Genomic DNA, 26,835 nt, shown 5'->3' with positions numbered 1-26,835 from the left:
TGTCTTTCAGCTCCTCTTAACCATATTTGTTTTTAACTACCTTGGTTTTTACCTCTTCCAGAGTACAACTCCCACAAAAGCCCAGTCGGCGATATTGCCCAGTGGGGACTTTAAAGAATGTTTAATAAGACTTTTGTCTATAACCAGATCAACTGGGTTCCAGTTTTGAGTGTAACTACTTCTGAAATAATCTTAGGCAATTTTCTGATCTTTAGTAGATAACTACATTGTAAGTTTATTACGACGTGGTACGCAGAAGTGCTCAGTAAATATGTTAATTATTATCTGTATTACTTTCATAAAGCACAGAGATTTTAAAATGAGGCAAAATTTTGTTCAACCGCAAGCTCTGCCAATGACTAGCCAACGACTGGTATAGTTTCCCAGCTATAAAAAAATGAGGCCAATAACACCTCTTTTGGGGGCTTTTAAGTATTTGAGATAATAAAATGTCTGGCATATTGTAGGTGCTTATTAAATCATTAATGCATTACTCCTAAGATATAATAGAAGACAGAAGGAGCAGGATGTAGTGCTGGAAAACAGATCTGGGAGGATCAGAACTGTCCTTTTAGTGTCATGTAAGGAAGAGAAGACGGGAGTAGGGTTGCAAAGGGGATACTGCTATATTAACTCTCTCATCCAGGCTCCTCCCTGGGAGGGCAAGAGGTGATGAATGGTAAGTGAAGTTTCAAGACACACCATTCCTAGGGATGCAATCGGGTGGTGGAATGAGTCCCTGCAACCTCATCACCCAAGCAGGGAGATGTGCATAAGGATACTTGCATGGAACTGTTATGCTAGGACTTTTACTTGCATTACCCTGGTTAATATTAAATCTATCGCTACCTTTGGGAATTCCAACCTAGGCTCACGTAAACCTCCTTAATATTGAGTCTGTTAGGTTTTAGAGCTCAGGGATTCCATCTGGCCTAAGTTGCCTTCTCAAGTAACCGGCTGTCAGTAAACAGCTGCCACCCTGCCAGTAATACCCGGAGCCTGTCTCTGATGTCTGGCCCTGAGCCATTTCTGAGGCTAAGTCCCACGGCAGGATGAGCCCATCCTGGCTGGTTCCCCGGCTCCCCCCCACCCACCACACTACCACCCAAGGTGATTGTATGAACCTACCACATCTCATGGCCCAGGAAGAAAAACACCTTCCTGACAGACCTCACTTAATGTAGAGGACATTGGCACTAATGGTAAATTATCACAATTTATAGGTAAAAAGCCCAAAATTTTAGTATACTGATTTTTCAAACAAACCTTATGAACTTTATTCCTAAGTACCTTTAGGCACCTATTGGGTACCCCCTCACACCAAAATACACCAAACCTGGTCACTGTAGCAGGCATGGTGCTCTCTAACATTATCTTTGGGATAAAGAGCTAGAGATGTACCAAGGTAGATTTTCCCATCAAATTAATGGACAAACACATAAATATTCATTTTTCCTTGAGGTTTAACTTGTGAAAATTAATGTACCTGTTTGCCACAGCCCATTCCTTTAATGAATTCCCGCAATCATAGAAAAATCAAAGACCAAACACTACAAGAAAGTGCTTTTAGGGGTGCCCGGGTGGCTCAGTTGGTTACACATCTGACTCTTGGTTTTGGCTCAGGTCATGGGTCATGAGATCAAGCCCTGCATTAGGCTCTGAGTTCAGCCAGGAGCCTGCTTGAGATTCTCTCCCTCTCCTCTCTCTCTCTCTCTCTCTCTCTCTCTCTCTCTCTCTCTCTCTCTCAAATTCTTTTTAAAAAGTGTATTTAAGTTGCAAATCTTAGGTAAACATTATTTCTAAACCTCTATGCTTTATGAAAACATTCCTAAAATCACATAGCCCTGGAGTTTCCAATCTGCCCTACTACTTTATTAAGTGGCAGCTGGATGTGATCCTCAAATCCTATAGACTTTCAAAGCCCCCTCACCTGAGAACAGTAAAATCTACACGGATGGCCATCAATAAGCATGGAGAGGTAATCATGGGAATTTACCTGAAGGCCTTGGCAGCACCTTTTCTTAGCAGATCCCTCTGTGAAAGTTCTATCCCATCACAAAGCCACTAAATATTTTGAAACTGAAATAGGAAAGCTACTTCATGGGAACTGAAAATAAGGAAAATAATCCCACCCTATGGTGAACCCATTCAAGTCCCAGTAAACTCTGGTTTGTTGTATTTTATTCTATTTATAAAGAGAATAAACTTTTAATATTTATTATCTCTAGTGAGGGACTGAAAACATTTTCACTTCCAATCTTCTGTACTATTTAAATTTCTAATCATCGGTGCGAATAACTGATAGTTAACATTTTTTGAAGCGTTTATCCAAAAATCTTCGAACTGAAGCACTTTAAAGATAAACCTCTGCTAGGTTTTAAACAGTTGGAGAAAGTGCTATCTCATAGAGGTTAAGTGCCCTGTCAAATGTTCCACAGTTCACTGGACCCACAAGTATTTACTTATCCAGCACCTAGTTGGTGCCAGGTGACAGGAACACAGTGGTGAACTTGCTAGACATGTTCCTGCCATTGTGGAACTTTCAGCCTCATCAGAGAGGCCATTAATAGAATGATCACTGCAATAATTACTTGTGGCGAGAGCTATAAAGGAAAATCACAGACTCCCATGAAAACATAGACCTGGCAATCAGAGTTAGTTCATGAGACAGTTGGGACAGGGGATGCTCAGGAAGTGATGTGGTGATTAAAGGATGAGTGGGCATCAGCCAGGCAAAGGCTGGCGAGGGGAGAGACTGGGAGCTGTGTGTGCCAGGGCTGGACCTAGGCCACCTGAATTCTGCACCAGTGACTCTGCTGTGTTACATGGGCAGTCTGGCTTACATCAAGGGTCAATTTTAAGCACAACCATCAGAGCTCATACACACCAAACTATCTCTGTGAGATTAGTGCTGGCAATCAGAATGAAGTGCAGCTCTAACAACACTCTCCCTCCCAAGTGACCCACGCAGAACTCTTCACATCCAGAGTATTATTGGTCACTTATAAACTTAAAGCATAAATCAGAGTAACAAAAAAAAACAGAGAAAAAGTACATTATAATCATTCTCCACCCACCCATTCAACCACTGCTATTTTAAAACCAATGACCTGGGGGCTGACTACACACAATGAGGACAATGCCAGCTCTGCCCTGCAAGAGCTTGGAGTCCAGAAACATAAACCCACAACAGGTTCATGTTACAAAAGAAGTGCTCCAACAGAGGTAGGAAAAGAATCCTATGTGACAAAACTAATGTTCGAGTTCTAAGTCAGCTTCAGGCCCATCTCAAATAATCTTGCTGTACTGTCAACTTGCACTAAAATAAACCAATGCTGATTAGAGAGTGATTGCAACCTAGAAAAAAAACATTTAACCCTGTACTTAATATGACATGCATTTTTTGGCATCATTCAACAAAATCTCTTAAATGGGTTTACTTGCTACAGTGAGAAATTTGGAAATTCATTACAGTAAATGATTACAGATATGAGGGAAGATGGCATGCTTTTAAGACTGACGAATGGATAAAGCCGTGGGCCGTGGGCACACGTGCGTGTGTGTGATGGAATATTACTCAGCCATCAAAAAGAATGAACCTTGCCATTTGCAACCACATGGATGGAAGTAGAGGGTATTATGCTAAGTGAAACAGAGAAAGACAAATACCATTTGATTTCATTCATATGCAGAATTTAAGAAAGAAAATGGATGAATATGGGGGTAAAAAAAGAGGCAAACTAAAAAAAAGACTCAACTACAGAGAACTGAGGGGTGCTAGAGGTGAGATGTGGGGGGTGAAACAGGAGGGCACCCGTGATGAGCACTGGGTGTTATATGTAAGTGATAAATCACTAAATTCTACTCCTAAAGCCCAAATTACACTCTGTTAACTAGTTCGAATTTATTTTTATTTTTTTAAAGATTTTTTTATTTATTCATGGGAGACATAGAGACACAGGCAGAGGAAGAAGCAGGCTCCTCGCAGGGAGCCCGATGCGGGACTCGATCCCGGGACCTGGGATCACGCCCTGGGCCGAAGGCTGACACTCAACCACTGAGCCACCCAGCCAATCCCAACTAATTAGAATTTAAATAAAAACTTGAAACAAAAAAGAAACTGCTTCCCCTTTGCACATCTATTTTGCAAAGGTCTCCTGAGGTCCTTTTACCTCTCTGACCCATCCTGGACAGATTGATCTTCTTGCGTTGCACTCTGGCTCCCATCTAAAGCAGACCAGTGGTGACTCCAGCTGTGTCACACCCAAATCCTTTTTCTTGCCTGTAAGGACCCCCAGGCTCTAATCCCTCCCCATCTCCTAGTGCAGAACAGCAGCTCCAGGCAGCCAGCCACCCCCTTCTCAGAGCACATCTCACCCATTGCTCCCTTTTTATTAACACACGTGCTGCAGGTTGGTGCTGTTTCTCTTTGCAAAATACCCAACCTCCACATGCCCTTCCTTTCAGGTGTATCTCGCCAGCTCTCAGGCCCAGGATTACAACGTCCAGCAGCAGCACCAGCAGCAGCAGTCCCCATGGGCATCTTCTGCATCCACTTCCAGCACCTCATTCAGGCAGGGAACCATGTACCTGCCTCAGGAATCCCTCCCCACTAGAGCACGTCTCTTTTGAAGGGCAGTCGTTGGGTACGCTCCTCTGCCAACCCCAGTCTTACCCAGGGTGGGTTTCTGTCCACGGCTGTTCCTGGACTCTGCATGGTGTCTGGTAAGGACCAACCTCAACCACCATGCGGTGCTGGTGCGACTGCAGAGGGTTGTGACCACCGACAGGCCCTGCTGGATGGGCTGGATTGGGAAGGTAAGGGCTCCCTTCGGAGGGTCTGGGTCCTAGGAACTTAGCTCATCCGTTCCACTGCCATTAAATCTGGCTGATGAAAATAATTATTTCCTCAGCTCCTCAGTTCTCCATCTACCACAAAAATAGAGCCCCCTCCCTTGCTCGGGGGTGCCAGAAGGCTCCCAGGTCCTCGCAGGTGCAGCCAGCTGGCTTGCAGGAGTGCTTGCTGTCTTCCCTCACGTCATTCAACCTCCCCTTGCTCTCCTCCAGCCCCGGCTGGCCTGGTACAGACAGCAGGCCAGCAGATGAGTCAACCGCTGCTCCTGAGCCCAACCCATCTTCCTGTCCCCACCCCTGCCGGGCAGCGTCCCCATGTCCTCCCACCCACAGCACGAACCACCCTTCCCACATCCGCCTGCCTCTGCTATGGAGCGTTACTGGAACACCTGCCACAGGTATGCACATGCCTCTCGCACCTGCTGACCAATCCACAGTTCCATTCTGCATCCCCCGTGGCTGCTGTGCCAGAGCAACTCCCCCACCCTCTGAACCCGTTTCCTTCTGGAAGCCTCTTCCGATTGCTCCCTTCTTCTCTGTTTCAACCTCAGTCACAAGCCCTCTGCCTTCTCTCTTACACTGATGCTTCCTCAGAAAGCTGATTTCTCCTAGGACTTTAACTACCATTCAGCACGTGAACAGTGTTCTACACAAGAGGCAGCCGAACTGAATCACCAGACTACGTTACTTTGCCTTAAGATGAGGACATTGAGAAAGACAGATGCAGGTTTAACTCCCTGCTCCAGCACTTATTAATCCACATTAACCTCCTGTAGCCTCCTTGGGAGTAAAACCACCTGCCTCGGCAGGTGCTCTAAGGTCCAAATGACATAATGTAAGGAACTCATCCGGCCCTGAATCACCTGGGTTCAGGCCCAGTGCTGCTTCCAGTGCTCATCACCATCCTGTCCTTGTCATCGCTACTGCCACCCACACTCCTGGTCTAATCGCGTACCTCCCACACCTGGATTACATCAAGGCCCTCTAATAGTTTCCATGCCTTGTCCTCCCACCCCCTGGCCTGCCCCATTCTCTCGCTTCCAATTCCTTCTTTGGCTGCCTAATTTATCTGAAAAAATGTGTGCCATATTCTCACTGTGATGAAAGAGTAAGCTCTCAACAGTTTCACACTGTGTCCTACATAAGGTCCAACGCCTTCTAACTGAACTTTAGGCTCCATTATTTATTCTAACATGTTTACTCCACTATTTCTCTCACTATGACCCATACTGTGTCTTCCCTCCACCCCTCCTTCCCTCCGCCATGTTGAAGTCTCCTTAGTGTCTTATCATCTAAGTATGTCTTTACTTTGGTTATTAATTGATTGATAGACTTGGCGGGTCCCACACTAGGGGCATAAATATTCATGATTGTTAGGTCCTCTTGTTGGATAGGATGGTGTCCTTCCTGTCTCATCAGGCAGCATAACTCACTGGTTAAGTGTGTGATGGGGGCTCTGGGCTCTAGAATGTCTGGTGGAATTTCAGCTGATAGTGAATTCATGCGCGACCTCAACTAAGTTACTGTGCCTCAGTGTCCTCATCTGTGAGATGGGAATAGTAAGAATTGTCCCCCTATTCAGGTTAAGAGTAAGTGAGTTAATGTACATGAACTAGTTATAACATTGCTTGGCAAGTGGTGAGCAATGGGCAAATGCTGGTTAGTATTACCACCACCATCGCCATCATGCTCTCTTCCTCCTCTGGGCCTCTCATCTTGCTACTTCCACTGCCTAGGAAGGCTTTTCCCTGCTCAGGCCCCACCCATTCCTACCCTTGAAGATTTAGCTCAAGATACAACACCTGAATCTGCTTTAGCTCCTACTACCTTCTCAACTCCTATATATGTTTGTACTTCTCACTTGGACACTTAGTCACATTCTATGTTAGAGGGTTACTGAGCTCATTTCTAAGTATATATCACATGGTATCAATGAAGCTATAAACTGATCATGACACAGGGGCCATTTCTGCTCCCTACAACATCCACCATAGTGCTAAGTATATAGTAGCGGAGAGGAGCTAAAGAAATCACTGTTGAGGGGTACCTGGCTGACTCAGCCAGAAGAGCATGCAACTCATTATCTTGGGTCATGAGTTCAAGCTCCACACTAGGTGTAGAGATTACTTAAATAAAACTTAAAAAAAAATCATTGTTGATTCCAACCTTTGATGGGATCATTATTTAAAGTTTCATTTTAAGGGACGCCTGGGTGGCTCAGTGGTTGAGCATCTGCTTTCAGCTCAGGGTGTGATCCCAGAGTCCTGGGATTGAATTGAGTCCCACACCTGGCTCCCTGCAGGGAGCCTGCTTCTCCCTCTGCCTGTGTCTCTTGCCTGTCTCTCTGTGTCTCTCATGAATAAATAAAATCTTTTAAAAAATAAATAAAATTTCATTTTAACGAAGACATAGGTTTTATTCTTAAAGACTTACTTATTTGAGAGAGAGAGAGAGTGAATCTGAGCAGGAGCGGTGGTGGGGGGAGGCAGAAGGAAAGGAGGAAAGAATCTCAAGCAGACTCCCTGCTGAGCCCAACAGGAGGGACCCCTCCATGATCAGGACCCTAAGATTATGACCTGAGCCAAAGTCAAGAACAGGACACTTAACCAACAGAGCTACCCAGGAGCCCCAAAGATAAAGCTTTAATACCTCTTTCTTAAGCTAGAATCAGGAACATAATTAAATTAGAAAACTTATCAGGCTCCCCAGAGGGAGCCTGCTTCTCCCTCTGCCTGTGTCTCTGCCTCTCTCTGTGTCTTTCATGAATAAGTAATAAAAATAAAATCTTTTAAATAAATAAATAGAGAACGAACTTAAGTTTCAGCCTGCTGGCTTCTCAGTGGCCCTGACTCCATAAGCAAGCCCATTAAACCTGCTAAGCATCTAGTTTTCCACAATGGGAACCCTATGCGCTCTACACAGTTATCGTGGGGGGTCAAGTTAGAAACCAAACATTAAGACAATCTGGGCAAAACACAAAAATAAATATTAAACATTTTCTAAATTAAATAAGTAACTGATTTTTAACTTTTCAAACTAGTTCTGCTAGATGCACATGAGAGAACCAAATCATTTGTTACTGAACCACAAATAAGATCTTACTCAACAACACGTCTCAAATAATAAGAGAAAGAAAGAAAATGATGGATTTTTTTTTTAAAGAAGTTCTTTCCTCATAGAATTATAAGACAGACCTGAACTTGAACTCCACAAGGTCAGGGGCCGTGCCCGGCTCAGCTGTTGCACATCCCCGGAGCCTGGCAACAGTTGTTGCCTAACAAGTATTTGCTAAGTAAATGATGAATTTGTGCATGAATACACACAAGGGTATTATCTGATGGCTCAAAAGCAAAAGTACATAAGTTTTACTCAAGCACCAGAAATTTTATTCAAAGCACAAATCAGAGAACTGGTTGGAAAAACATAATTTAAACATCGAGTCATTTCCATCACCACTGCCTTCAAAAAGGAGCTGTACAACTTTAAAAAGCATGTATACACAAAAACATCCCTCAGCTGCTTCCTGTAAAACACCTGGAACAAACAACAGGCAGCAGAAGAGGGGCTTTTTGAGCAAAGCACGGACATTCTTCAGAAACACTGTTTACGGGACCCGATTTACATTTTTCTTTCTGTAATGGCAGGTTATTCACTTCAGGAAATGAATATGCAGAGGTTTAAGTTTGTCCTTTGCCATGCTGTCAAACCAGGGCACACATTCTTGCAATGCCTTTAATTATTTAGCGTGATAATGGTGCTCTTGGGGAGGGCTTCGGTAGTCACCCAACAAAGAACAATGGTGTTTAATTGTAACACAAGACATGATTCCAATGAAACAAACAATGGATCATCTAGGAATGAAGGGGAGCCATCTCTTTGAGGGAGAACACGCAGATCTACTTTGTGTCAACGGATCTACTTATGGCACCAACTTACACCCCAGAGTGTACATAATACGAGATAAGGTCGATTGTGATAGGATCTTAAGTACAACATGATGTTACAAGGGATGAGAAGAGGGAGATTACGTCTGACATGTGTGTTTGGAAGATGGTTAGGAAAGGCTTCACGAAAGAGAATGAAACTCTTATTTACTGTGGTGTCGTCAACAGGGAGGTGGGGACCACAGACTCTATCCTGTACCAGGAACTGTGACATGTGCTTTGTGTGTCTGATTTCAGTAGATCTTCAAAAAAATCCTAGGCAGTAACCATTATTAACTGTGGGTTTTTTTTAAAAAAAATATTTATTTATTCATGAGAGACACAGAAAGAGAGAGAGAGAGGAAGAGACACGGGCAGAGGGAGAGAGAAGCAGGCTCCATGCAGGAAGCCTGATGCAGGACTCGATCCCGGGTCTCCAGGATCCCACCCTGGGCCGAAGGCGGCGCTAAACCGCTGAGCCACCAGGGCTGCCCATGTGTTTTATAAATGAGAAAACTAAGGCTCTGAGAAGTTAAGTAACTTATCTAAGATTTCACACTTAGGAAGTAGCAGGGCTTGGATTTAAGCACAGCTATGACAGAGATGCCCATGAACTTTGCTAGTTCAAGTGGACTCTTCTTTCTCCAAAAATTAAAATATCTGAGAGATAGAGGCTAAGACAGGACAGTCATTCCAAGTGAGCAAAACTACTTGAGCAAGCCGCAGAGATGGGAAGAGATACTCAGTCCTGCGTGCGGTAGGTGAGATGGAGTAGAGTACTGCAAAATGAGGCGATCTGAACACTCCGCGGGAAACAGGATTCCATCTCAACCGAGTAGACTGTACGTTGACGAAACATATTAAAAGGGACACACAGAGTTAAGATAAAAATAGAATTCTAGGCTCTTCTTGCTCTTGGAAGAGGAGAGCACATGAAGTTTTGGCCTCTGATGCAACATGTGGGCAAACCTCAAAATAAACATCCAAACGTTGCCTGGCAACCATGACAATAGCCACAGCTCCTCTGGGAGCTAAATCCACGCCAGAGATTAGTTTTGACCACACCCTATGTGTGTCTGATGATTAGCTCTGACACTGGGCCACCCCAAGTACTCAAAAAAAAAAAAAAAAATCCACAAAAGGCATGAAGTTAAACTTCTGGTACAGCAACTTGGACTGCTTTGCACACCCAAGTTTTCCAGTGTTTGTTTCTGTTTTCTGGAATGATAATTATTATGTGAGCAAAGGAAAGGGCAAGCTGCACAGCGTAGTTCAGTCATCAAAGAGTAGAAAAGAGCAGCTTTTTTTCCTGAAGTTGTGTTCACGCTTCTCGGGATTCTAGTTGCTTTTTTCTGATGCATGAAATAATTCCACCTGTCTGACTTTGTCCAAGATAAAGCAGAGAAGTTATATGGAAAAGACAGCGTATTTTCCTCTTCTTATCCCTACCTTACAAAAGGTCTGTCTGGCCAGGACTTCCATAAGACTGTGAGTCAAACGATTTCAGCATAATAAAATATACATAGTGAACAATGAGGAGGACTGCCCTTGACGAGCTGTGTGACCTTGAGTCTTAACCTCCCTAGAACACCATTTCCTCATCAGTAAACTGTTAGGCTGGAGAATTCTATAGTTCAGCAACTCTCTGACATTCTATGCTGTAATGATGTGAAGCTTATTAAATAGTGTACCCAAAGATGTTCAAATTGCAAATAGGGATGGTTAGCCTCCCACACACCTGGGGTCGAATTCCAGCTTGTAACTTCAGCAAGCTACTCAACTTTTCCAAACACGGGTTTTTAATTTGTTAAATGGGTATAAAAACAGTGAGGATTAAATGAGGGTATGTTTATAAAGTGCTTGGCTCAGTGCCTAGCACGTGGTAAATCCAAATCAGAGATTTTTATTTTTTTTAAATTTTTCTTTTATTTTTTATTTTTAAAGATTTTATTTATGTATTCATGGGAGACAGGGGCGGAGGGCAGAGACACAGGCAGAGGGAGAAGCAAGTTCCATGCAGGGAGCCCGACGTGGGACTTGATCCCGGGTCTCCAGGATCATACCCTGGGCTGAAGGTGGTGCTAAACCACTGAGCCACCCGGGCTGCCCCAAATCAGAGATTCTTAAAAATTTTATTAATACCAGCCACCCTAGGGCAGCCCTGCTCTGAGAAGTTACTCACAAATGTTATTTACCTATCTTAATGAAAAAAAGGGTAGTATTGTTTTACATTATGGTATTTTCTTTGGATTCGATCTACATTCTAGATCTATATTCTAGATCTACATTCTATTCAATGCAGGAACAAGAATTTTGGTAGCAGAAGCACAGATTTGTATGAATCCTAAAAGATTATGGTTACTGAGAGCATGATTACTGTATAAAAAAAAAAATTCTGAGCTCTGTCTCAGAACCTTTCAGCTTGGCTTCCATGGGGCTTTCAAATTCATTCCTCAGGTGTAGGCCTAATGGAGAATGAGAGAACTTGAGAACTTTTATAAGTCCTTATGTTATAAAAACCAACTTCTAACCTCAATCTCTACAAGGATGACAAACTCTAACAGAAAACTAGAGGGAAGTTATGAAGAACCAATCATGTGGAAATTGAGGTATGGCCTTGCCACATGACCATCTAGCTTCCCAAGTGAAGCACGGCTTGCTTACATAATAACAAGGTTGCTATCAACCTGTCCAAGCTGATTTTCAAATAATTAAAATGAAAATATAAAGTGAAATCAAATGTCATTACAGAAACCATATAAGCAAAACAAATTCACAAATGTCTACTGACAGCATGTTTAATCTTTTCAAATCTTAAAGAAGTACTGCTGTTTAGTAGTTAGGAGAATGGCTCTGTAGGCAGACACCTGAGTTTGAATTCCAGCTCTCTTACCAGTTGTGTGAACTTAAGCAAATTCCTTAACTCCTCTGAATCTCAGTTTCCTCATCTATAAAACAGGAATAATAATAACAGTACCTTTCACTGCACTTTATCTCACTTTCTCCTAGGAAAAAAAATCAATGAAATAGAAGAATGGATTTTATTTTATTTTTTATATTTTGTTTATTTATTTATTCATGAGAGACAGAGAGAGAGAGAGAGAGAGAGAGAGAGAGAGAGAGAGAGGAGCAGAGACACAGGCAGAGGGAGAAGCAGGCTCCATGCAGGGAGCCCGACGTGGGACTCGATCCCAGGACTCCAGGATCACGCCCTGAGCCAATGGCAGGCACTAAACTGCTGAGCCACCCGGGATCCCCAAGAATGGATTTTTAAAGTAAGTTTCAGGGATCCCTGGGTGGCGCAGCGGATTGGCGCCTGCCTTTGGCCCAGTGTGCGATCCTGGAGACCCGGGATCGAATCCCACATCGTGCTCCCGGTGCATGGAGCCTGCTTCTCCCTCTGCCTATGTCTCTGCCTCTCTCCCTCTCTCTGTGACTATCATAAATAAATAATTAAAAAAATTTAAAAAAAAAAGTAAGTTTCATTTGAAATGGATGTAATTGATTATTTGAATTGAAGAACATTGCTGCTTATCTAAGTTCTGTATTTCCTACATAAGGAACTTCTCAGTTATGTACTATTTAATCTTAAATTTTAAAATTTCATGTTCAAAGATGGCTAATTTATCCATTCTCTGCTGTCTACTTAAGTGTCTAATGAAACTCTGTCAACAAAACTATGATTTGCTAATTCCAGTGCACAATACTCCCTTTCACGCAAAAAGGAAACCTCATCCATCAGAGAATTTCAGCCATATTAAGATACTGAGTATAACAATAGAGAGAACACAATATTGATTTCTAGTGCTTTTTTGAATTTTAGATACACATTCCTCTTTCTGTTATTTAAACTACCTAGATATAAGCCACTGAGTGGGAAATGTTATAAGACCAGTCCACTGAAAAGAACATTGGAATCAAATAAAACCTTGCTATCTGTGTGACCCAAGGTATATTATTTAATCTCTTTGGGCCTTAGTCTTCTCATTTATAAAATTGTCCTAGTACCCTCTTACCTAGTTGCAAAATATGCAAGCAACTCTTTAAAAATTTTTTAAGTTTATATATTTTTAGTAATCTCTACACCAGCACGGGGCTCAAACTCATGAACCCAGATCAAAAGTCAGTGTGGTCTTCTGATGGAGACAGCCAGGTGCCCCACAAAATTTGTAACTCTTAAGAGGATTCAATGAAACCCTTTGTAAATCACTTACCACCATAGTTGTTCAATAGTTAATAAATGGATGATTTCATTCTATTTATTTTTAAATATCTAGATCCTGGAAATGTCTTCCAAATGACATACATGCTATTGGACCTAACCCCTCCTCCAGAGCATTCTAGAATTATTTTCAGATTATCAGCACTAGCTAGAATGTTGTAAAGCTTTTATTTTTTCCTATTGATTGTCTCTCCATTTTGAACAGTAAACAAACCTTCAGTTCCCCAGTCTGTAGGAGAATGTGGAGAAGTTACACATACACAGGGAAGATATGGTTTACCACTAGTTCAACTAGAAGTCTGTTGGGGTATTGTGAAAAGATTTTAGTTGCAAATAAGTACATCATTGTTCATCACATTCAATCTTTGGAAATATTTGAAGAGATATAAGAATATGACTGTCGGAAGGACTACAGAGGGAAACAATTCTAATTTGTGAGGCTAAGAATCCTGTCTCACCATGAAAACATTATATGAGAGTAATTCAGCACCAATCACTGCAATAATTAGAAGATTCTTGAAGGCAAGGGAAGGCTCAAACTCAATAGCTAAAAGAAATCAACCTTTCCTTTTGGATCTCTGAATATTCAGCAAGGAGGAATGCTGTTTCTTAGTGATGTAGATACTTTATGGCTAAAATCCCCAAGGATGATTAATTACTGATTGATTTAAAACTCACATTTACAGTAAGATATCTTATGGATGGTAATTTATTTTATAATACTGCTAGGGAAAAATAATCACTAATATGAGCTGTAGAAACTGTGAAATAGTTTGTAATTATTTAAACATTTTGTATTAAAAACGTGCACAATATTTGCTGGCAATTAAAGTTATGTCAAACCACTGTGCAATGTAACTGGCCAAGCTCGAACACCTTAGCTCGGTGATTCTTGGTCCAGGACAGGTCACTCACAGATAGTACGGGAGGAGGAGGGAGACAATGAACACTCAGAAACCTATGAAGGGGAAAGAGTGGGAGGAAGAGGAAAGAAGGGCTGTGGACTAAAAAGCTATAAGCCTCTTAGGTGGTTCTGAACCTCCTTGATGCTGAGGATCACTGCTTTAGATAGTTGAAAACCAGATGGTTTTATAGGGAGGTCAGTGAAATAACCATTGTTTTCTACCATCCATTATCCACTGGCACCTTTTTTTCCTGGTGACAAACTTAGTCTCTTCATACTTTCACTGAGCCACAAGGAAGGAAGCAGACTACATAAGATATTAGGATAGATTAACAAAATTATTTTGCAAAAACACTTTCCAGCCAGTTTTTAAAGGAAGATTTTTGGTGCTGATAGACCAAGTTAATGAGAAGCCTAGATGTTCTCTAAGAAGACAGCCCTGCAATACCTCAACAATATTCATCCTCTCCAGTCTATGTGTTCTAAAACCCAGGGACATTTGGTACCTGTGATTATGCCTCTATCGCCTTCTTACACTGTAAGGCAAGAGCATGCAACAGACATCTCCAATCCCAATGTTGCTATCATTTTATAGGCAGGTATTCTGGACCAAGAGAGAAATTCCTAATGCTACACACATCCAGTATGCAGCTCAGCTGTAAGTGTGTGTGTGTGTGTGTGTGTGTGTGTGTGTATAAATGATCCAATTTTCAAATGACTAATCAAATTTTCAGAAAAATAATTATTTGTCTATTTTTGTAGATTGGGGTCTAAAACTCAAATGAAAATATATGCTAGGTGATGTGAATGAATCAAGTCAGTATGAAGAGAGGGTAATGGGCTTGGTGACAAAGTAGAGAGTACATTCCCCATCTAAAGGCTTTCAAACATTTAAAATACATTGTACATGCCTAAAAATATTAGTCTGAATTCTGACAGGAGACGCCCTTTCTATTCCAGGTACATAGAAAGAGTTACTGGATAAGTTTTGACATAAAAAATTAAAGATAGGGATCCCTGGGTGGCTCATGGGTTGAGTGTTTGCCTTCGGCCCAGGGCGTGATGCTGGGGTCCCAAGATGGAATCTCACATCCGGCTCCCTGCATGGAGCCTGCTTCTCTTTCTGCCTGTGTCTCTGCCTCTCTCTCCCTGTGTCTCTCATGAACAAATAAATATTTTTTAAAAAATTGAAGACAGCGATAACTAAAGAGATGATGAATATAAAAGAGAAGTTATGAATCATGGAAGACGAAAACTCTGGCTACCAGCTTCAATCCTCTGCTGTAGACCAAGCCCTTTGATACATCTCTGTAAATAAAATATTATGAGAAGATGCATGTGTCAAAGCACGCAAGATAATTATATATTTTAGCATGAGTATTGTTATATTCCAGGATTCTGATGACGACTAGCTACAGTAATGGAGTTGTATCAAAATACTTTATTTGGCATGTTGGATATAAACACAATTTTCCATTTTCATGATAAAGGGGAAATATAAAAAGCACATGTAAGTGAAAAAGGTGAAAATAATTCTACTCCCCACTACTTTCTCTGGCCACCCTCTTAGCATAGGTAATGAAACATTTTGCAATAGACCGAGCCCCTGATTACTCTGTAGGAACGGGGATCTCTGACCCCTCCACTAACACCTCTGTTCGGAGCAACTCCAAAGGCTCCAAGGTCTGGTCTAGGTCTTTATTCTTGTATCACTTGTGCAGGGGACCTCAACCCATCATAGAATCCAGAGGGTTTACAGAATCCAAAGGCTACACTTGCATGCTAAGTTGGCCTCAACCTCTTATGGGACTTTTGAGTGAAATAGAACTGGTCTGGGTGTTGCTTGTGGGTCATGATCACTAATCAGTGAGTTCATGAGGAAACCTCAGTATGATTCAGGAGTCTGAGCTCCTGTGGGTAAGTAGAATTTTTAGTAAATTCACTGAGATCTTACTGCATTGCTAAGGCCAGAGGAAGATTGCTTATGGAAAGGCTCTGTATAGTCGGACTTGCTTGTTAGAACAGGTGGTTACCAACTTTACCGGTGTACAAATTTATCTAGAGAGCTCATTAAGCCATAGATTCCTCCTTGATTCTGACTGGGTAATTCTGAGGGAGAACCCGGGAAATGTCCATTTTTAAATAAGTATCCCAGGTGAATTTGATGCAAATGCTCTCCAGAACGACACATCATCAAATACCGTCTTAGAGAATTTCAAGGGGGCTCGGCACATCCTACAAGATTGGGAGAGCTCTAGGGCTATAGATTAGTCTGGAATCAGCCTACTGGCCTGCATTCTCTGTCTGAAAACCAATAACCTTCTCCTTGGCGTGCTTTAACAAATATCTGCAATTGAGGAGGCTTTGCTTAGACGACTTTCATAGTCTTCATTCCTTAGGAAACCATCAGCAACATATCTCTAACATATCACTATGTCTTAGGTGGAACTATTTTTTTCCCCAAATGTGAGCTACTTAATCAGTTGGTCTGCTTTAAATAAAACCCGACAGTCTATGCTTTCCTGTACACATGCACATCTTTGTAACTTCTTTTTCATTATACCTATCAATGTTCTTATTTTAGAAAGTATATGAATCTGGAATATATGTCTTAGCATCAATGTGTCTAACTAAATAAGAGGAACGTATTTAATCCTGTAGTTTTCCTGATATATTGAATTAATAATCTGCCTACTAGGAAAGTACAATGGTTGTCACAAACAATTGCATTTTGTTTTCTATGTGAATGGCTTTCAACTTCAAAATGTTAGGGGTGCGGGATGCATGGGTGGCTCAGCGGTTGAGCATGTGCTTTTGGCTCAGGGCGTGATCCCAGATTCCTGGGATCCAGTCCCACAACTTGATTTGAAAAATAAGACTGGTTTTATCAAATGAAAAAAGATCAATAGGAACCCGTTTTCTTCAGTACATTCAGAGAACAATCAAGGAACTAAATTCATCACTAATACTGTATAATCAACTCTTCTCATGCAATGGGAATTTTTTTAAAGCATGTGAATGGAACCACAGCTAACATTTATATTTGACTGTGCTGCTTCATTAACACCGCCCTGCAGTCCGCAAAGCTCACCTATTTATAACAGACACCAAGGGTCCTTGCAGTGCCTACATGGATTCCCAGCCCACCCTCACTGCTACTGGCCGCTTACCCTTTCTCCATCCGTCAGCCGATGCGGCCTTTCCCACTTCGGCATGACTTTGCTAACCGTCACCACTTTTATGCTATAATGTCTTCTGGGACCCAGACATCACTCCCTTCCCACCACATTCCCAGCAACAAATGTCCTTTTAAATACTGAAAAAAAATCAGCGTGCAAAAGTTGAATTTGATGCCCACAAACACACTTGGGAGAGACACTCAATAGCTCTTCATTAGAAAATAAGTCTCCGCCTTTGAGCAGCAGATGCCACTCCTTAAGGACCTTCTCTGCAATGCAGAGGTTTTCGCCCTACACAACACCTCAGCCAGCAGACACTTTGCAGGGTGGCTGGTTGAGCATTCCGGTTCCTCCCAATGTATACAGGTGGGTTCCTAGAAGACTAATCAGAGAACCCAAGGCCTTGCCCCTTAAATAAGTTTCCTCAACTCCGCCTCATGTTCTCAAGCTGTAATAGAGGAATAAACAATTTGCCTCTTGACCCTATGAGCACAGGAGAGATTGTGAAATCTCTATGAATACACCTTGCATTCTTGAAAGACAAAGTACCCCTGAGGGATGTTATGGGACCAGTCTCGGGTCGTGTTCAAGGAAATAGAACCAGAACATGTTGCAGCATATGCCGCACCGCACCCTGCACGTATCAGGTATGGGCAAAGGTTACCCAGAGTGAGCTCATCCTCTAAAACGGAGGTCAGCGCAGTAGGGACGGCAGGGCTGGGACGCGAGGGGAAGGGGAGGGGCCGAGCCATAAAACTGCCAAACGAAACAGAGCTGCTGCTTCTCTTCTTTGCATTTTTTTTTTCCAGGTCACACAAATCCCTGGTTGAGGGGCCCACCCGCGCATCAGGGTCACCAGACACATTCTCGGCGGAGGAGCCCGCAACAGTGTCCCCGGCAGGGAGGAGGGGCGGGCAAGCGACACCCTGCAGCTTAGGGCCCTTCTGGAAGCGGTGCACCTGCGGGCTCCGGAGGCCCGGGCAGGGTCACCAGAGGAGCCCGCAACAGTGTCCCGGCAGGGAGGAGGGGCGGGCAAGCGACACCCTGCAGCTTAGGGCCCTTCTGGAAGCGGTGCACCTGCGGGCTCCGGAGGCCGGGCAGGGTCACCAGAGGAGCCCGCAACAGAGTCCCCGGCAGGGAGGAGGGGCGGGCAAGCGACACCCTGCAGCTTAGGGCCCTTCTGGAAGCGGTGCACCTGCGGGCTCCGGAGGCCGGGCAGGGTCACCAGAGGAGCCCGCAACAGTGTCCCCGGCAGGGAGGAGGGGCGGGCAAGCGACACCCTGCAGCTTAGGGCCCTTCTGCAAGCGGTGCACCTGCGGGCTCCGGAGGCCGGGCAGGGTCACCAGAGGAGCCCGCAACAGTGTCCCCGGCAGGGAGGAGGGGCGGGCAAGCGACACCCTGCAGCTTAGGGCCCTTCTGCAAGCGGTGCACCTGCGGGCTCCGGAGGCCGGGCAGGGTCACCAGAGGAGCCCGCAACAGTGTCCCCGGCAGGGAGGAGGGGCGGGCAAGCGACACCCTGCAGCTTAGGGCCCTTCTGCAAGCGGTGCACCTGCGGGCTCCGGAGGCCGGGAGGGCGCGGGGGGCGGCTCGGTACTCACTCGGCGCCCGACTCCGGGGCCCAGGCACTCGGGCTGGCTCCTCAGGGCGTCGGCATCGCCGCCCGGCTCGGCCCGCGGCTCCCGGGTGCTGGGTGGAGCCTCCGGCCGCAGGAGCCACGGGGCGGCCCCGGACGCGACGCAGCCGCACCCCGCGCCCCGCGCCCGCCCCCGGCCCCGGCCCCGCCCCGCCCGCCCGGGAAGCCTCGCCGCCGGGTGCAGCCCCCGCTGGAGCCCGAGGCCCCGACCAAGGGAGCGAAGGGGGCGCCCTTGCCAACACGCCTCCCAAATACCCCTTCTCAAGCTGAACAGCAAGCTCATCAGGGCCGCCGCCGGGATTCGCAAGTCCTCAGGCCTCCAGGGGCAGAGGGGGTATTTTGGAGAGCAGTGGCACCGTCAAATTTCTGCTGAATTATCGCACATGTTATCTTATTATGATTTAAAATGTCACATACGAAAAATGGACTTTAAGCCAATGAATAAAATGAGAATTCATACGTATGTACTGCTATGAATGTATGAATGAATGAATGAATGAATGAATGAAGGGAGGGAGGGAGGAAGGGTGGGAGGGAAAAGAAATGCTCTTTGTTCTACAAGGATGGCAACTGATAAATACAGAATAAATGGTAGTGCTAATAGAAAAGAGGAAATCTGAAAAGAAATGTGGAAAGCCCACTTTTCCCAAAGCCACAAGCCAGTCACAGTAAAGACTCTGGACACTGATCCTGGGGTGTGTCCGGAGGAGGAGGAGGAGGAGGTGGCGGTGGGTGACTGGGGAGCTGAGACCTCTGGCCTAGCTGGTGACAGCTGAGCAGTGACTCAGGGCTGCTTCCAGCCAAAGCAGAGGTGACCGCCAGCTGGCATGAGAAAGGCAGAGAGCTCATGTGCACAGCTTTGTACGCACACCAAGCAGAGAAGGTGGGGTCCCTCTACTCTCCCTGCAAGGTGTTCCTCACAGCCACCTTATTAATTTTCACTTTTTGTTTACTTCTGTTAAGTAAAGCTGGTGAAGTAAGAGCCCTTCTGAGTCTAATATTTTATGATTCCCTGAGCAGAAGACCTTGTCCTTAAAATTATTCTCATTGAAAACACAGTTTAAAGATTCCTTATTGAAGAGTGCCTGGGTGGCTCAGTTGGTTAAGCTGCTGCCTTCGGCTCAGGTCGTGATCCCAGGGTCCTGGGACCCAGCCAGCATCAGGCTCCCTGCTCTGCGGGGTGTCCCTTTCCTTCCTCCCCTCCCCAGGCTCATGCTCTCTCTCTCTCAAATAAATAAATCTTTTAATAATTCCTTTTTTATCATTAGTATTTTCTTTCCTTTTAATTTTTTTAAATTAAGCCTCAGCTCATATAGGTTTCACAGGCATTCATTTCCCCCTATGACAAAAAGACCACAGGGTGACTTATTTGGGCCACACCCCAATAGGAATGAGTCCTGGGTACCGCAGCCCCTAGTTGGGCAGCACGTCTTCCTCACTGAAGGTGAGGGATCCTGTGCTCCTCAAGAGTGCAGACGAGTAATTACATGCTATGAAATAAATTTTTGTCTTATCTTGCTGTACCTGTAGAAAGAGGCTCCTTTTCTCAGAAATGAAGAGGGATGTTATTACTTCTGAATGTGCTTTGTCTACCTTTGAGGTTCATCCTTTCTCCCACTGTGGTCCTCAGATCATCTGCATCTGACACTCCTGGGGGTAGCTATTAACTATATAAAAACCCTGGGCCTCACTCTACCCTCTTGAATCAGAATTCTTGGCTTGGAATCTGAGAATCTGTATTCATACCACTTTCTCCAATCACTGTTTAGGTAATCTAAGGTACAGGTAGTCTGAGCTACCTGTAATCAGAACAATTCAGCATCCTTGCTTCCCAAAGTGTAGTTGCTAGACCAGCAGGAACAGCAGCAACTAGGAGGTTGTTAGCAGAGCAGTATCTCAGTCTCACTGTAGACTTCCTGAATCAGAATCTTCGTTTTAATAAAAACCCCCTGGTTCAATGCGAATATTAAAATGAGACTTACTTCTCTGAATCTTGTTTTCCAAACATTGGTTGCTTGTGCATTGCCTATAATATTTGTAATTGACTATATAAATGTTTTACATTTACTTAATATTTGAAAAACTGGATTTACTTTTTAACTTTTAATTTAGCCTGACTTAAGGAAAACTATCCTTGGGATCATGAGTTTGAGGTGCTAGTTTATTTTTTGGCACATTAAAATATATACATGATTATTAAAATAAAAATGCTTGCCAATTTAACACATAGAGTCTGTCTCCAAATCACATGTGGTACCTGTGGGTGAGGCCGACATTAAATGCCAGAACATACATAGTTTATTCAGCCTCTCAGTAATCTTATGAATGAGAAAATTAGCACCTGAGAGGAGAGCTATTTTTTTTTTTTTTGAGAGGAGAGAGCTATGCCAACATAGCTATTTATGGCAAAACCAGGAGCAAAATCACAAAAGAATTCTCTGATGGGGGCTTATTCCTTCGCATATCTTCTCCTCGGCTGCTGGGAGAAAAGTTGTCTGTATCTTCTTCTGTTTTATTATTATTATTTTTAAATGTATTTTTTTTTACTTATTCATGAGAAACACAGAGAGAGACAGAGACAGAGACAGAGACGAACAGAGAGAGGCAGGCAGAGACACAGGCAGAGGGAGAAGCAGGGACTTGTGGAACTCATGGAACTCGATCCCGGGACTCGATCCTGGAACTCCAGGATCACTCCCTGGGCCAAAGGCAAGCGCTAAACCACTGAGCCACCCAGGGATCCCCTCTTCTTCTGCTTTAAAGGCCTAATATTGCTGAATAACATATCATGATTTATTTATATTCCTGTTCAGTTAGGCAGTTCTCTCATTTTCCTTTCTGTAGTAGATATGTCAGTTGGCAGCTGGCCACACATTTGAAAACCCTTACTACATATTAATAAATTTCCCACCTAATCAATATGCAAAGTAGAATCCAGAACATTCACAATCCCAGATTCCCTTGTAATAGGGTTGAGGTATGTGACTTTTGATGGTCAAACAGATGTGCCATAAAAGAAGGAGACTGGAAGTGAGCAGTGTAAGGAGACCACTGCTCACCCAGAAATCTGTGTCTGACAAGGCACATTAATCTTCAAGATTGGCAGTGGCAGAGTTTCTGGCATCCAGTCCTAACTTTGTTTGGTGCTCAAGCTGTGGTGGCAGCAAAAGAAGCTCCGATGGTGTAGCTGGGCATTTTCCTTAGCTGTGGAACTTCAGATTCCCACTGCTAGAATCTTCTGGATCCCTCCACAAGCTACTCCTGCTATCCTTAAGAAATTCTTTTTTGGTTTGAAACAGATGGGATTCCAGTTGGAACTAACAGCCTTGACAAATATATCTTCTTAGTAGTTTCTGCAGCCACATTCCTTAATGCAAGTTCAACCTTGGTTTCCTCACCTGAACAGGAGGTGGTTACGATACATGTTGCCTGAGAGCTCTTCCAGCGATACAACTGCATCACTGATTATGGGTCACAACTATTTTCATACTGGCTTTAATAAAAGCATGAATAATTTCTGCAGTCTCATTAGTGTTCATTACTAATTAATCAAAAATTGAATATTAATAAGCACTACCCATTTTACAATAATTATTTTGAGTTAGAAAGACTTATGCCACTTAAGCGCTTTGGGTTTTCCAAGCCCAGAAATGCACAATAGAAGTGGTATTATTTGCGCACATAATTACTCATTTCATAAGAACGCCCATAAAACAGTTCTGCAATACACGGCAACCATTCTATATCACGCAGCTTATGCATGACTTCAAATTAAATATTTAACTTTTAAGACAGGCTGTAAAGTTTTCTTTGTAATGGCAGAACTATAATTTATTTTAGTTTTTAAGTTCAGTGTGTCAAGAATCAAGAAAACCAAGACTAATTCTCATGGCTAATTATATCTACTATTTTGTCATGTCATGTGTTGGGGCAATATGATGTTGCCTGTGCGTGTTATAAGAATTAATTGTATAATAAAAGGCTTTAAGTGATCACAAATGCTATTACCCCCAGCTTTTCTAAATGATGCATGGGAATGACCTTTGTATGAAAGTGATGATGATGCAGGGGTACCGGATGGCTCAGTCGGTTAAGTGTCCGACTCTTGAGTTTGGCTCAGTGATGACCTCAGGGTCGTGAGATCCAGCCTCCCATGACTCCATAGTCAGCTTGAGATCTTCTCTCTCCCTCTGCTCCACCGCCGCCCCCCCAACTTGGGCTTGCATGCGCTCGTGTGTGTGTGTGTGTGTGTGTGTGTGTGTGTGCATGTGCTCTCTTGCTCTCTCTCTCAAATAAAATCTTTACGGTGTTGTTGATCCTGAATTAAAGCCCTTTCAACCAAACATCAAAAGAAGAAATAAGCAAGTGTAATATATACGTATATATATATTTTTTTTTCTTCCAAATTCTATAAATGTTAAAGATACGAGAAGGAAAGGAGTGAAGAATAAAACCCTGGGGAAACTAATATTCAGGGAACTGGTGAAGCAAAGTGAGTCAGGAATATATAGTGAGGGATTGCAACAGGACAGAGAATAATGTAGGTAAGGAGATGACAATGTTTTAGAAGCTAAGGAAAGAATGTCAGGTTTGGTATTAAATAAATAAATAAACAAACAAACAAACAAATAAATAAATAGATAGATAGATAGATAGGTGGCTAAAATGTCTCCACCTCCCAGCTAGGCCCCCTCCCTCAGTTTCTTGAGACAGAGCAGGGTTTGGGGGAGATATCAAAATTCTTTATAACCTCAGGATGACTGGATGATAACTTTGTGTGTTAAAAAAAAAAAAAAAAAGACGGAAAAGGGACTGCTCCTTATGGCTAACTTCAAGAGAAAACTGGGTGTGATTTTCCACAATGTACTAACCACCACCCTGCCCGAGAATTTAGATAATTCCAAAATTTGGAAATCACCTACAGATGATTCACTAAATCTCATAGGGCTGGGGTTTTCTAATGAGGCTTCTCATTTTTTAGAGGCATAATTTAAATTTATTTAGTAAATAAAAGTACTATAAAAGACAGAACATATTTGAAAAATCTTTTTTAGTTTCTAAGGTTTATTTATTTAATTTTATTTATTTATTTATTTATTCATGAGAGACAGAGAGGTAGAGACACAGGCAGAGGGAGAAGCAGGCTCCATGCAGAGAGCTTGACGTGGGACTCGATCCCGGGACTCCAGGATTAGGCCCTGGACTGAAGGCAGCATTAAACCGCTGAGCCACTCAGGCTGCTCCTCTTTTTAGTTTCAGACATCCAAACAACAGAGTATGAGGCTAACAAGATACATTTTTCTAGCATCTACTAAATGCCAGGCTCAGGGCAAAGAGTTTTATATATTTTATTATTATGTACTTAAGCCTCTTGGCAGATCTGTCAAGAGCCATCCTATCCCCATTTTACAGATGAAGAAACTGAGGCTCTATGGGGCTAAGTAAACTTGCTAGTAATAAGTGGCAAAGAGGCAACTCGGATTTGTTTGGCAGTGCAGAAGACCTCTTACCCATACTGAGCGTTGACACTGTAGCGCCCCCAAATCTGTTCAACTCTGGCCAACTTTAGAAGCACTAAAATATGAACTCTTAATCAAGCAAGCAACCTATCTGAGAAAGTCCGCAAACTTCCATAGGAAAGCCACCAGTTTTAAAGGAAAAATGTTTATTTAAAATATTTGTATAGACAGTCCTGAAATAAGTTAAGGTTTTTGATGGTCTCAGACATACTGGAAAACCACAAGTGAAATGGGCTGAATATAACTAGTTTTATTTTTTTTTATTTTTATTTTTTTAATTTTTATTTATTCACGATAGTCACAGAGAGAGAGAGAGAGAGAGAGAGAGAGAGAGAGAGAGGCAGAGACACAGGCAGAGGGAGAAGCAGGCTCCATGCACCGGGAGCCCAACGTGGGATTCGATCCCGGGTCTCCGGGATCGCGCCCTGGGCCAAAGGCAGGCGCTAAACCGCTGCACCACCCAGGGATCCCTATAACTAGTTTTAAATGTGGAAAACTACTAGCTAAAATTGTACTTTTTGTTTTGAAATATGTTGTTTCAGTGATTTTTAGAAGTTGCAAAACTCTGAAGAGCTGTGTTACCAAAGAATGCTCAATTCCAGCTTCTGGGGTCCAGCAGTGTTGAGGACCTTATATGAACAGGAAACCTGGGTTCAAACCCTACCTCCATCTTCCTGGCTTTGTGATCTTAACCTCCCTGAGCCTTGGTGTCCTCAGGTATAAAGGAATAATAATTATAACATTGTGAGGAGACTACATAAGATAATTATATGGAGCATTTAGCAGAGAACCTGGTGTGGCTAATGGACATGAAGAGAATCTGAATTATTTTCTGAAGAGGTGAGAGCACTATATTTCTACTCATGGTATGTGTCAAAGTCCACTATTATTTATAGGTATTGTGATAATAATATTTACTGGACACTTACTATATGCTAAGAAGAATTAAAGCATAAATGGTTTTACTAGGCTTTAAATCATTGAAATCATTATTAAGAAATTACATTCCCCTCCTCCCCACATAGAAATGATACTTTGTTCAAAATTTATCATGAAATACAGGCACTATTTGCCTTCTCTACAGACCCCACCCACAAATGATGGACCTGAAGACTAGGTCCATCTTTTCGTGTTTAAGAAATGACTGACCTTGGTGGCCGGGGCTGTTCCACCAGCATGGGTTCTGGAAGGTTGACTGCTCTCAAGGCTTCTAGCTTTTTTCTTAAAAATAAAAAAATATTAGTTTCAATGGGGGAAACCACCTTAACAATGTAGACAATGCAAATTTTCATATCCATACAAATATCTTCTCAAGCAAACTTCAGACTAATATACTAGTAAGCATACAAAAAAATAAATATATTTTTACATTTTTCTTATCTTTGCTCCAAGACTATATAAACATTGAAAAGGAAGAGGAAGTTAAATAAATCTCAATTGCTCGAGGGTCAGTGATTTTGGAGGCCTGCAAAAAATCCTCACATAGGCAGTTACATTTCCTCCATGGGCCAATTCCAGAAACAACACCCCTTGATAAGTGGGTGCTTTCTCTCTCACCGTGCTAGAGACTTTGTGTTAGTACTACCTCTAGAGTGGGTGATTTAGCAATAAGTATCAAAGATGTAATTCTACTTGTAAAAATCTTAGAGAAATAAGAAGAGAGAGCATAAGCCTTTTTTTCTTCAAAGATATTCATCATAGTATTATCACATTAAAAAGCTGGACACAATATAGGTAATAGTAATGAATGTTTACTGATTACTTACCATGTGCCAGGCAATTATTTTATTAGATTAATACAATGACAGATAATAATAGGGTAATAATGCTTTAGTAAGAGTATCTATTTAGAGCATTAGTGCAAGCACTGTAAGTGTTTTAAGTACGATGTATCATAACTTAATCTTCATAGGAACTGATACAGAGCTGGCACTATTGTTATCCTCATTTTATGGGTGAGGAGACTGAGAATGGGGAGAGAACATTAACTCAGCCATCATCACTGCTAGTTAAAGTATGCTTCAGATCCCATTCTCTTACTTGCCTGTATTGCCTCCCCCCAATAGAGGATTATATTATGGACAGCTACAGAATGAAATATCATGTTCAGAAGAACACTTCATTAAATGAAAACATATTATTCATATTTTATATGAAGAAAAATTAGCTTATAAAATAGTATGTATAATATGATCACTGAAGTTCATCTGAGGTTATTTTCTGATGGTGCAGTTAAGAGTGATTTTTAAAAATTTTCTTTGTCCTTTTTTTTGTATTTTCTTATAAAACTATACCACCATTTCAACTGATAAAAGAACAATAAGTGGAGAGCAGAGAAAAGGAAAGGTAAAATATACAGCTTCTTTCTCAACAAGGCCTTGATATGTCTCTTATGAAGATCCATATCTCAGAGAGGCAAGTTGACAAACTATACAGTTTTATAATGTCAAATGGTGAGACTATGCTCTGACAGCTGTCATATGTGTAAAACGCACTGTAAGCATTGAATACAGGAGGGACAGTACTGCTGGTACATAGCATATTAAGAAGTTGTATGTCTATATAATGAAATTTTTAAAATATATAATTGAGAGCAACCTG

General features: G+C 42.6%; 1 protein-coding gene across 11 annotated transcripts in view; it reads right to left on the bottom strand.

Annotated features, from left to right (window-relative positions):
* CAST (calpastatin) overlaps positions 1-26,835 on the bottom strand; it is a 112,634-nt gene that overhangs the window by 53,389 nt on the left and 32,410 nt on the right. For 9 of the 11 annotated variants that reach the window (XM_055312811.1, XM_055312809.1, XM_055312816.1 and 6 more), the window contains exon 3: positions 25,384-25,455. In XM_055312811.1, coding sequence (XP_055168786.1) covers positions 25,384-25,455 — 72 coding nt within the window. Of the gene's footprint in view, positions 1-18,680; positions 18,787-25,383; positions 25,456-26,835 lie in introns of those variants that run through there. The other 2 variants (XM_055312818.1, XM_055312817.1) reach the window with 2 other exon arrangements.

Source organism: Nyctereutes procyonoides, unplaced genomic scaffold, assembly GCF_905146905.1.
Source record: "Nyctereutes procyonoides isolate TBG_1078 unplaced genomic scaffold, NYPRO_anot_genome, whole genome shotgun sequence".
NCBI lineage: Eukaryota > Metazoa > Chordata > Mammalia > Carnivora > Canidae > Nyctereutes > Nyctereutes procyonoides.
Note: the sequence above shows the minus strand (reverse complement) of the source record. Positions and strands in the feature narration are given on the sequence as shown.